We start from the raw sequence: 12,134 nt of genomic DNA, 5'->3' as shown, positions 1-12,134 counted from the left end.
CCATGTTTGAGAGCGCCCCCAAATACACCTTTCCATAACCATGGAAATACTCCTGGAAAGAACAGGGAAAGCTCAGCGCAGCATTCAAAATAGGGTAATTAATTGGCCTAGGTTGTTGCAGAACGTGCACGCTTGCAGATTTTGCGGGCTTTTCATCAGGCAGAAGAGAAAGCCCAGAGGATTTCAACAGAGCAGGGGCCAGGGTGGGATGAGAGGGGGGGGGTCAGGCACCCCCATTAGGGCTCTGGTCCTACCTGCCCCCAGATGGTGCCTTCCGAATTTTCCACCTGCTCCCAGCGCAGCCGCTTGACGCTCATGTGGTGGGACTCGCTCCTGCGGTGAACAATTCCTTGCGGCATTGTGGGGGGCACACAGAGCATTGGGGGAGGGGGAGGAGGGGGGGGGAGGAGGGGGAGGGGGAGGGGGGACCAGCTGGGCTGTGGGATGGGGGCGGGAGGAAGTGCTCTGGGCAGCCTCCGGGGCCCTGGACTCCTCCTTGGCCTCATGGAGCTGCGGAGGTATGGGGGGTGGGCTGATGGGAGGTGGGGGGACGTGGTCAGACAAGATGGAGTAAGTCAGGGAACTCCTTTCGCTGCTGCTCAAGCCCTCGCTGGCACTGCTCCGGTCGTGGGCAACGTAGCTGCCCTGGTCATCGTGGAAACTCATCTGGGGAGAGAAAGGCAGCGGTGGGAAGGCATGCCTTCAGCCCAAGAACAGCTCCAGAGGCAAATGGCATCACAACATCACAAGCACATTGCATCATTTTGACAGCATCATGGCCCGGAAGGAACACCTGTGTCCAGGAAAAGGGGGCAACGTATTAAATAAACAAACTAACATTACTCCCCACCTTTACCCTCAGAGAGACGATTTTCAGATCTATTGGTCCGTGCTGGCCCTTGCAAACATACGGGCTGGGCTTGCACCAGACATCGCAAACAAGGTTGGCTAATTTGTGGCTCGGGTTGCAATGGGAAGCCAGTCATTATCAGCACTGAGGGTTTTTATTTGTTGGACAGAGCCTTCTGTTGGGGGTTTCACTTTTAGGCAACCCTTGCCAGGTTTGTGTTTGTTTATTATTCAAATTTTTATCACCGCCCATCTCCCCCAAAAAGGGGGACTCTGGTGGTTCACAATAAAATCAACAATTAAAACCATAAAAATATAATTAGAATATCAACAACCAATATAAATAAAAAAATAAAATAAATACAGAATCCAAGGAGCGAAGATGTCATTCTCGGGGAGGGCTCTATGATACCAACCAGCCCCAGGAGGAACTATTGCTTCTCCCACCCCAAGCGAGGCGGCAGAACCAGGTCTTCAAATTCTTCCGGAAGTCCGGGAGCGAAGGGGCCTGCCTCACCTCTGGGGCAGAATGTTCCAGAGGGCGGGTGCCAGGTTGGCGTCTGGTAGGCACATTGAAGACAGCCAGGAGAAGGCATCTTTCTCCCTTCCTCCCGGTGCCTCTGCCCTGGGAGATGTCTGCCTGGAAGAGGCTTTCCTGTCCTCTGAAGGACTTTCTGACCCCTGCTTGATTCCTCTTAGTGGTGTCCAAAGAGCGTGGTCAAAAAGTCAAGATGGCAACTACGATAGTGTGATTGAATCTCACAACACACGGACAGACTCAACCATAGTTTCAACTGGAAAAGGGTGAGCATCCGAAACCAAGCCAAATCCAAAAACGCCAGAGAATTCCTGGAAGCCTGGCACTCAGACCAAGCAGCCATCAACAGACACACAGAGGTAAACAACATTTACATACCATTCAGAAGGGACAGTAGAAAAGCCAAAAGACCAGAACACTCCCTTGCCAGCAATTGACACCCAGATAGGCAAAAACCAACGCTAGGATTAACACCAGATGAACCATCCAACAGCACAATACACCCTAATCAAGGAACTATTAACTCAGGCAATCAACCAAGCAGCAAACAACAGCCCAATCAATGGACTCCCAAGGAGAGAACGCCCCCACCAGCACAAGCTGGGCAAGCCACGGTATATAAACTGGGAGCAAGGCCCACTCCCTCTTCGCACTGAAGATGTTGCCTGGTCTGGCCATGAAACGTCTGCAAGAAAACAACCAGGCTCAGAGAGCACCAGGGACTCTACAGCTCAACCCTGAGCTACTAATATTCGCTTCGATTAGTGATAGATGCTCTGCTTGTTTTTTAAGTGTATTACCTGTATCATGTGTATTACGTGCTTCCATCACAGTTGCAGCCACCATCTTGTGGACACCATGATTCATCCCGAAGAGCTGCTGTTTTCCCAGATGGAACACACAGCATCGTTTGGCCTTCCAAACAGGTAGGGCTAAAATCAAGCCTTTTTTGCATGTTTGGAAATATGTGGGGAGGCTGGCTGGGGAATTCTGGGAGTTTATTTTTTTATTTTTATTTATTTATTAGATTTATATTACTGCCCCTCTCCCCCAATGGGGGACTCTGTTGGTCCACACATCTTGAAGTCGCCAAGGTTGAGAAACACTGCTTTAGGGGATTGTTTTGGCCTGCAGAGGCTTCTAATTTGGCTTTTGAGAGCCTGCTGCCTCTCAGTCTTGTATCTGTATTTTAACTCTCTTTGCATTTGTTAAAACACAGCCTTTCAAGTGGCGTTTTACATTTCAGTGAAACAAATAAAGACTTAACTTTTGGCTTTCCCCCAAGCCTGTTGTTTTTCTCTTTCTTTGATGTTTACTAGCACACAGATGGCTCCAAATCGTCGAACAGAAAAGTTGTTACAAACGGCCCCATAAATATGTTGCCTAAGAAGAATCCTGACAAGTATATCTGCATAAAAACTAATGTCTCTCTCATATGACTGGGGGATCCAGGCCTTGGATGCTGACAAAGTGCCTCCAGGTTCTCTTGCCTGCCTGGCATTAGCCAGTTGAGCAAACTCTGTTGCATCAGCAGTGGCCTTTTGGAACCCTGAGATCTGAAACAGCTTCCAAGAAAAGCCGAGATGAGCTAGTGGCTGACCCCGTGGCCACAGCATCTCTGCAGATGTTTTGGCTGCATATGGAAACGTGGGCTACTGGAATATTTTTCTACTTCCCAGTTTTGCTTACAGCTCTAGTATCCTCTAAGGGCCTCCCATTACGCTACTAACTATTCTCGGCAGGAGGTCAGCCAAGGTCAGCCAGGTGCTGCTGTCCCGCCTGCGCAGGAATGTGTGTTCAGAAGAGAAGCAAGTTCACGATCTTTGTTGAACCAAAATGTCTTTCTCGGTTTTACCGAACATTCTTCTTTCTGCAGCAGCATTTGAAGAGCAGCGCATGGGTGTGGGACTCTGGGGGGTCATTAGGCTCTGGGAAGTCAGAAGGCCAGACGCCAAGGTGCAGAAGTTCTGCCTATTCCTGGTGAGATAATGTTGGGGGCAAAAATGACAAAAGAGAACCAGCAGGACCAGGGCCAATTTCTAACCTTTTGGGGTATTGTGCTGCATTCATGCTGTTTTCAAGAAAAGACTGGATGGTCATTTGTCCAGAATGGTATGTGGATTCCTGCACTGGGCATGGGTTGGACTCGAAGACCTCCAAGGTCCCTTCCAACCCCAGGATTCTAGGCTATTCGATGGCTGGTTTCAATTATTGGTTTAGTTTTACATTACTTGTTTAGACATACTAAGCAAGTGTAAAAACCACCTGTGGAACTTCCACTGGGGCAATTGGTCATCCCATGGAAACGCAGGGCTCAGGCAGGCCCAGGTGCCTGATCAGAAGACAGCCCTCCCAGCAGATGCTTCCATTCTGGCACCTTTGGCTAGAGAAAGCACTCGTGGCGCCGCCTCCCACCTCCTCATAATCGTTCTCAGGCGTGAGGAAGTCATCCACGAGAGTGATCCGGTGCCCCAGCTGCTCGCTCAGCGCGTCCAGGAAGCGGTCTGTGTCCCTGCTGCGTGGCGGCCGCGAGAAGGTGAACAGCTTCCTCTGGCGAGATGGGGGGCTCAGCTTGGGCGACAGGGCTGGGCTGCTGTCCAGGCTAACGTATGGGTTCGAGTCTGTGCTGCTGGGGGAAGGGAGGCCACCAGGCGAGCGGTAATAGCAAGGCTGCTGGGCAGGATCATTCTGCCAGGAAATAGTCAGACCTGATTTCCGGGCACCTGCAGAAGGTACAGAAAGAGACACGCAGCAATCTGCAACATAATGCCAACTTTTGCCAGGGCACTTTGGCCTTTACCAGCCACAGCAGTGACACCGGATCTCATTCAGTCAGAAAGAAACCTGGTTGCACCTTTTCAGACTAACACGTTTTATTAAAAGGCAGAAGCTTTCGTGAGCTACAGCTCACATTAATAAAATGTGTTAGAAAGATGCTACCAGATTCCTTCTGATTTTTTACCACCATAAACTAACACAGATCTTCTCTTACAACAGATCCCATTCAGGCAACTTGGGGAATCTAAAATCCTCCACACTGGTCAAGAAAGAGAATTTGTTTTCCTTGCAACAAAACACTGAGTATCTCAGCGCTGAGAATGAGACACAGTCATCCTTCACTTAATACAGGAAAAGAATAAACATTGGAACATTAGCTGCCACTTAATTTACATTAGCCAGTCTGGAGAATCTAGCCTAACAGATAGTGAGAAGTGCTCAATGCATTTTTTGGAAAACGGAGAGAAGGGAAAAATTCTTTGAAATGTGACCAACATTTTTGTGAAATGTTATCTGATACGTGTAGCATTCTCTCACCTGGGGAAGGGGATAACAGAAAGGGAAGCTGTTTCTTTCTGACTTTGAATATTACCTTTCTTTAAAAAGAATGGTCCTTACTGTCTGCTGGGTGAAACTCAACGCTACATTTATGATGGTCATGTTTGTGTTTAACTGAATTTTAAAGAGAGAGACGCGGTGGCGCTGCGGGTTAAACCGCTGAGCTGTCGATCGGAAGGTCGGCGGTTCGAAACCGTGCGGTGGGGTGAGCTCCCGTTGCTCGTCCCAGCTCCTGCTTACCTAGCAGTTCGAAAACATGCAAATGTGAGTAGATCAATAGGTACCGCTTCGGCGGGAAGGTAACGGCGTTCCGAGTCGTCATGCTGGCCACATGACCCAGAAGTGTCTATGACAACGCCGGCTCCAAGGCTTAGAAACGGAGATGAGCACCGCCCCCTAGAGTCGGATTCGACTGGACTTTACGTCAAGGGAAACCTTTACCTTTCTTTAAAGAGAGAGAATCTATAAATCTGTATTTATTTGGCCCTTACAGCATTACAAGTCTGCCTGGTTAAAGTTCTCTTGGTTCTGATCTTGGGGCACAACCAACCAGGAGGAAAAAACTTCCAGTTTTCCCTAACAAATTACAAGCTTCAATTTTACCCCAACCAAAATTTCCCAAATTTATCTCGTGTACACCCACAAGACTGGAGGGGCTACCTGTTGGCTCTGGAACCCAGGATGATGCCCGACGCACAGGCAGGTGGCCCAGCCTCCCTCCCAAACCAGCAGTCAGGCGGCTTTCCAATTCGGCATAGACTGCCGACATCTGCAAGCAGAAGGAAGGAAGCAAAGCTGTGGGTGCACTTGGGTGCTGGCCCTTCTTGCGCCACACTCCACCCCAGCCCGCTTGTTTGCCAGCCCATCAAGAGCATGGCCACTCACCATTTGGGGGTTGGGGGTCTCTGGAAGAGAAGTTCCATCACCTGCTTGGCGCTCTCCAGGAGCTAAACAGCCTGGCATGTCACCGGCTTCACTGGAACCTGTGGGAAAGATGGTGGGGGGTAGTATTCTTGCAGGAATGGATGGCACCAGGTCCCCTGAGGTCCATCTGGAGCAGTGTTTCTCAACCTTGAGAACTTTAAGATGGGTGAACTTCACTCCAAGAATTCTCCAGGCAACCATGGAGAATTCTGGGAGTTGAAGTCCACCCACCTTCAAGTTCCCAAGGTTGAGAAACACTGATCTGGAGGGCCTTCAGGAATGATGGTTTGCCATCAATATTTCATTTGAATTTACTGGGTATTGTTATTGGTAATGTTTTGATTTGTCATTGATTTTGCTATGGGGGGGCAGGTAATTCTTTACCACAGGCATTTCAGTGTAGCTGATGTTGTTGAGGGCCTCCATGGGTCTAGATAACTCAGTGGCATTCAGTTTTAATAAACAATAAATAAAAGCAATAATACTTAGTCAGCAGGTGGACCAGAATAAATGCCCACTCTGGGTGGGAGCAAAGCCACGACCCAGAGCAGGAAGCACAGGGACCAGTGTGGGCAGGAGTGCAATCGCTGGGCTCAGGTAAAAGGCACGTGCAGGACGCTTTGCAATGGGCTGCTTGGTTCAGAGAGTACGGTCCAAAGCCAACAAGCGCCAGCAGCCTCCCTGCACGAGCCAGAGCTGGGGAGCAGCCAAGGCCAGGCCCAGAACTCATCAAATCGGAATCACGGAATCGGAACGAACCTCTTAAGATTTTCTCGCCCAGCCTTCTGCTCACTGAGGCAAACTGGAGCCCCTTCTGAGTAATCCTTTGATTGCTCAGAATAAGGAAGAGGAGGAAAGCTTTCTGTCGCAAGGGGCTCAGTGCGTGAGAAAGCCCAGGTGGCCATGTGGAAGTTCTAGCTGTGCTCCACAAAGGGGAGTGGAGCACAGCTGTTACGCCACTCCAGACACTGTAGGGTACAATCCATGTTATCTGGCAGAGTCCCTCAAAATTTGTAGAGGGGGATCTGACAATCTTCAGGCACCGCAAGGTATGTGAGCAAGCAGAGCCACCGCTATGGCAGCCCTGCATTCAATCGCTGTTCCCCCAAACCTCTCTCTATAGATGGGATGCATCACTATCCCCACCTCCGGAAGGGGAGCAAACAGAGGGGGGATGAAGTTGCCTCCTACACGTGTTGCTGGACAAAGGTGGGGAAAGAGCCCAGAGACAGCCACCAGCCCAGCCCCACAACCTACCCCTGGGTTCTCCATCCTCGGGGCTGTGGCCGTGCAGACTCTTCCAGCCCCCTGGGCCAGTCCGTATGGAGCTGCGAGGCGGTTCATCCACACTTGGCTCGGCTGTAGCTGAGGAGGAGAAGCCAGCACTTTTGCTTTAGATGCCCATCACAATCCCACCTTCTTGTCACAAAGAAACACAGTTTGGGGGCTGCCAGTCACTTGACCCTTCAGCATCAACTGCGGAGTCCTGGGTGCTCTCTGAGCTTGATTGTTTTCTTGCAGGCGTTTCACGTGCAAGCCCCGCTCCCTTCAAGCACTGAAGAAGTTGCATAGTCTGGCAATGAAACGTCCGCAAGGAAACAACCAGGCTCAGGGAGCAGCCAGGACTCCGCAGTTCAACCCTGAGCTACAGAGATTCTCTTCGACTGGTACTTCAGCATTAACTCAACTACTCAGCTTGACTTGGCAGAAGAGTAACAGACGCATCTCGCCTAGACTAGAATCATTACTGCAGACAACTATAAAGCCTCGCACATAACCACTGATTGCGTCACTGGGCACTTTTCCACTTTCTCAGAAATTCAGACACGAGGCTTCCACCCTTCCAAAGCAACAGATGCTTGGTGCCTTGGTGAGCGGCCTGCGGAGGCAGCTGAGGTATGTTTACATGACAGCCATCCCCAGCCCGGGAACTGTTGGTTCCTGCTTCGCCAGCCTCCACGTTTACTGCAGGGTGTTACTTCAAAAGGCGTACTAGGGGAGCCCAGGGAGTCTCATCCTGCAGATTTTATCACTGTTCTGAGCAACGTGTTGCTGCCCCCAGATTTATGGGCCACTCCGCTGCCCCTGCATCCAGGCTCCAGCAATCCCCCTCCCCACTCTCCATTCTCGGTAGAGCTGCGAAGCCTCATTAGGTCGTTGCTTTGATAGATCCGTTAGCTGGCTGCAGAGACCACTGGCCTCTGATTATACTGTAACAACATCTTCTTTACATGCGTCTCACAGAGCCCTACAGCTGGAAGGTCTTCTAGTTCTCTTTCTCCCTCTCTGTGGGTAGTGGCTAGGGTGCGGGAGTATACGGGGGAGACCAAGGGTTTAGCCCTCCCTCAGGCGGAAAAGCCAGCTGGGTGACTTTGGGCCAGGCCCCCTTTGTCAGCCCGACTGGGAAGTGAAAACGTGCAGTACGTCACTCTACCAACTTGCACTGGATGTGGTAGATTAGGGGGGGGTGACTCATGCCATACACACACACGCACACACACTTAATTATGAGCCCTTTTCAGCTCCTGCTGCCCTCCCTTCCCCCGCACATGTGTGTTGTCCACAGGGCACTATGCTTTTGCTGAACACAGCACTATAAAACATGGACACTATTAGCCACTCCTTGAAATGAAAGGAATTGTCTAAAGCATGGGTAGCTGGGGAATTCTGGGAGATGAAGGCCCCACAGCTTCAAGTTGCCATGGCTGAGAAACCCTGGTCTAAAGAAAGGGGCTTTTCTCGAAAGCGAAGACACGGGGCGTGAGCGCCACACATGAAATGAGCTGACTCCTCAGGATCAGAAGCCTGCGGTTGTCTTGGGATGTATCTAGACTGAATGTAGGAAAAAAATCCCTTCTCCCCAGACCCCTCTCTGCAGAGACACACAACCGCCGGCCTGCCTGGTCCTGGGCTGGCTGCGCCTGTTCACCCGCCACGGTTCTCCAGCACTGCTCCTCAGACCAGGGGAGACGGAACCCAGGATCGCTGGCAGGGAAAGGGGGTCTGCCAAGGCAGGCGGCGTAAGTGCTTCCCCAAGGAGGCAACCACGCTTGAAGTCTCAACTGTCCTAGGCAGCCTGGAGACAGCCGAACAGGGGGTACGGCCGTCCCTCCCTCCTCAGTGAACAAGTCACGCGTCTCCATGCTCTCTGGATTGAGATGTAAATGAAATAAATGAAACTGAGTGAAACAGGCTTAGGACACCCCAGTGGAGGCAACTCTACAGCTTCTTTCTCCTGGAACGCAGCTCTAGCCAGCAGGGAGGTGGGCTTGGTATGGCGTCAAAGATACCTACAGCCCAGCCTCCCGGGTAGCAGCTCTGCCCACTTGGCAGTTGTGGCTGCAGGAACCCCTCCTTGCCCACCTTCGGCAACCGTGGTCCTTGGCCAGACCAGCAGAGGAATTCTGACAGCTGCATTTTCCAACACATCTGGAGGGCTCCAGGTTGGGGAACGCCCCTCTCACTCAGAGGCATCTTGATGTGCCTGTTTGTCCAAGGCAAGAATCCTCTCCTTCCTCCATATATGGAGGCTCTTCCTATCCCCCCCCCACCTCCTCCTGGGCATCTGAGCTGCTCTTTGGCTTAATAATCATCTCCTTGGAACAAACACAGGCATTCGCTTGTAAATAACAATTCCCAAGCTGAAGATTAAAACCTTTCATTCTAAATTTACTCTGATGAGATGAATGCCCACAATCCCTGAAAACACGCAGCTGGTGCCGAGGTTGCCACAGCAACCCAAGGAAATACCCTGCATGAAGCAGTAGGTGCAAGTCATTCACAGCAGCAACCGGGTGATGGGCTAATACCCTCCTGCCATGCCACAATGTTTCCTTGGCAGCTGCTCTCTCTATGGGCTGGCCGGATCCTGCAGCAGACTCAGGAGAGGGAGGCACCCAGCAGGGCTCTCGCGCATCTCCCCCGACTCAAGAGGGAGAGGGCCACGTTGGGAGGATCGGGCCCACTGCCCATGGAGGAAATCTGAAGGTTCTTGGTGGGCGAAGGCGTTTGCTCCCTCCAGTCCCTCCTCCAGTCCCTTCCCAGGCTCTGCCCCAACTTCCGACTGCTTATGGCAACCTAAAATCTGCACTTGGAAAAGCAGGCTCCATTCCAGCCCTGGGAAACTCAGACCAAACTCGTTCCAAGGAGAACTGGATCCCGGCTTGTTGCAGGAGCCTTTTATCCTTCGATTGACTGGATCTTTGCCTTGGTAAGCAGACAAAATGCCCACAACCCAGCCCAGTCCCGCAGATGCCTGGACCACTTCCCCCGCAGAGGATTTGTTCTGAGCAAGCTCCAGTTCTTCCGAGAGGGAGGAGGGAGAAGCGCAGCACCCTACGGCAAAGGAACGTCCGCAAGGGCATCGAAGACCTTGAGCAGAGGTGCCACTTCTCCTTGGGGGCTGACTTTGCTCCCTTCTACAAGAGTTTTCCCTCTGCTCCATTTCCTCCAGTTTTTCCTCCAGGCTGTTCCCTAAAACCCTGCTCCTTCCTCCATCGCTTCTTCTAACACTGAAACCACCCCACCCCCCATCCTAACAACTTCCTACCCCTCCCGGTTGGGATCTGTCTGGTGCCACGAGTAGGGGCAGCTGCTCACCAGCCTCTGAGCGGCCAGTCTGGGGTGGACCCTCCCTGTGGCTGCAGCAGGAGGCTGGCGGTGAGTGGGCCAGCATGAAGCCCTCCTCCCTTTATGAGGCCAAGGACCACAGGACCCTCCAGTCCAGACTTCCTCATTCTCCTGCCCTCCACATCGGCTAGAACTACAACTCACATCTGCTGGGATGTTGGAGGTGTGGACCTTTGCTGTTACTCCCACTGAGTAAAAGTCATGATGAGGTGGTTTTCATGGGCGTCACCTTGTTTCATATGAGGGGTTATGTAACAGTTAAAGGATAATCAAATCTCACTGTAACTGTCCAAACATAATTTATAAGTAAATTGCAAGTAACTTCAGGCCTTCGGTCCACTGACTGGATTATGGAGAGAGAGAGAATGAGAATGAGAGTGTGTTGTTGCATTGCATGGCTTCCTTTTTTAAAATTATCTTAATCTTTTTCTCTATGTTCTCTTTTACTAAATAAAGAAAAAGAAAAAAAATAATCACTTTATTTTATCGTTGCTTCATTATTGCTTTTATCATTCTTTGATTAAACTTGAGGGGGTGATAAATTCTGGGAGGATCTGCATGAAAAGCTGGCCTGTGGTCGTTTGAAACAGTTTCAGTCTCTCACCTTCTGATGCAGAGATCCCTGGTTTCCCAGATGTGCCTCAGGGCACCCTTCCTGTCTCTATTCCTGCCCCACTTCTACCTTTCACCACCTTCTTTCCTGCTCCCCCTTCGTAGCAAACTGCTAAAGGTTCCTGAACCATTGCTTGGAGAGTTCTTTTACCCTGCCTTTCCAAAAACCATCTGGGTGCATTTATCTTTTTAACTTTGTGTATTTTATTATTGGCACTGGTTTGCATAATATGGGCAACCATATACAAATTAAACAAATAAAAGATCTGCACGCACAAACACACACTGCAATCCATGTTTTGTGCCACACGCTATGGTGACACGACAGCTGCCAGTCAAGAGGCAACACCCACGGGTGCGACTCACCTGGATCCGATGGCCCCCTTGCCAAGGACTTGTAGCCGAGGAACCTGGCAATCTTCTGCTGGCAGTGGCCCTGCTCCTCGTAGGTTAGCAGCTGGTAGACGAACTGCCAGATCACCTGCTTGGAAGGCGTGTCCAGGACAGGGTAGACATCCACAATCAGGGTGTCAATGTTTCTGAGTGGACAAGGAAGAAAGCAAAGACTTCTTTAGGGCAGATGTGACTGGCAAGAAAATCCAAATTCTGCGGCCCCGTGATTAGATAGGGTTGGAAGGGGCCCATGAGGCCCTGGGCTCAACCCTTGCTCGGTCCACAAATACGAATAGAAGCCCCCCACTATTGGCTGCTCTGCGTGGACACACTGAGTGAAAAGGGGCCTCCCCTCCTCCGAGCCATCAGCCCCCCTGTTGAGTCGCACTTAACGTTAGGAAGCTTTTTCTACTCTTCCGCAGGAATCTGCCTTCCTGTCACTTAAGATCATCAGAGCCAGTTTAATGAATGGGGGGGGGGAATATATTGACAGGTTTAGAGTCAGCCCCCCTCCCTGGACATACTACAGATGGGTCCCTGAAAACTAAGATGTGTTCGAAATGAAATACCTGCAGAACCTGAACAAAATACAAAGAAGTATCTGGAAGAACTCTGGATTCCAGAGACACCATGCAGTAAAGGTTGGGGGGTTCTCCTGTTTTTCTTTCCCTCCCCTCTGACCAAATGTCACCTGCCAGTCAATATCCAACAATCACCCTTTTTAATAGAGGATGGGGATGGGGTGGTGGCAAGTTTTGACAGATGGCTAGACTGTGGGTTTTACACAAATGTTTTATTGGTTTGCTTTCTCAGTTATTATTTATTTAATTCGGCATACTACAAAACCTCGCAA

General features: G+C 50.8%; 1 protein-coding gene across 1 annotated transcript in view; it reads right to left on the bottom strand.

Annotated features, from left to right (window-relative positions):
• The window catches only part of GRID2IP (Grid2 interacting protein), a 69,188-nt gene that overhangs the window by 18,488 nt on the left and 38,566 nt on the right, over positions 1-12,134 (bottom strand). The window contains 7 exon segments of the mRNA XM_063315013.1: positions 255-392; positions 394-666; positions 3,803-4,110; positions 5,384-5,492; positions 5,609-5,706; positions 6,905-7,012; positions 11,255-11,427. Coding sequence (XP_063171083.1) covers positions 255-392; positions 394-666; positions 3,803-4,110; positions 5,384-5,492; positions 5,609-5,706; positions 6,905-7,012; positions 11,255-11,427 — 1,207 coding nt within the window.

Source organism: Candoia aspera, chromosome 14, assembly GCF_035149785.1.
Source record: "Candoia aspera isolate rCanAsp1 chromosome 14, rCanAsp1.hap2, whole genome shotgun sequence".
NCBI classification, from domain to species: domain Eukaryota; kingdom Metazoa; phylum Chordata; class Lepidosauria; order Squamata; family Boidae; genus Candoia; species Candoia aspera.
This window is presented reverse-complemented; position numbering and strand designations above follow the sequence as displayed.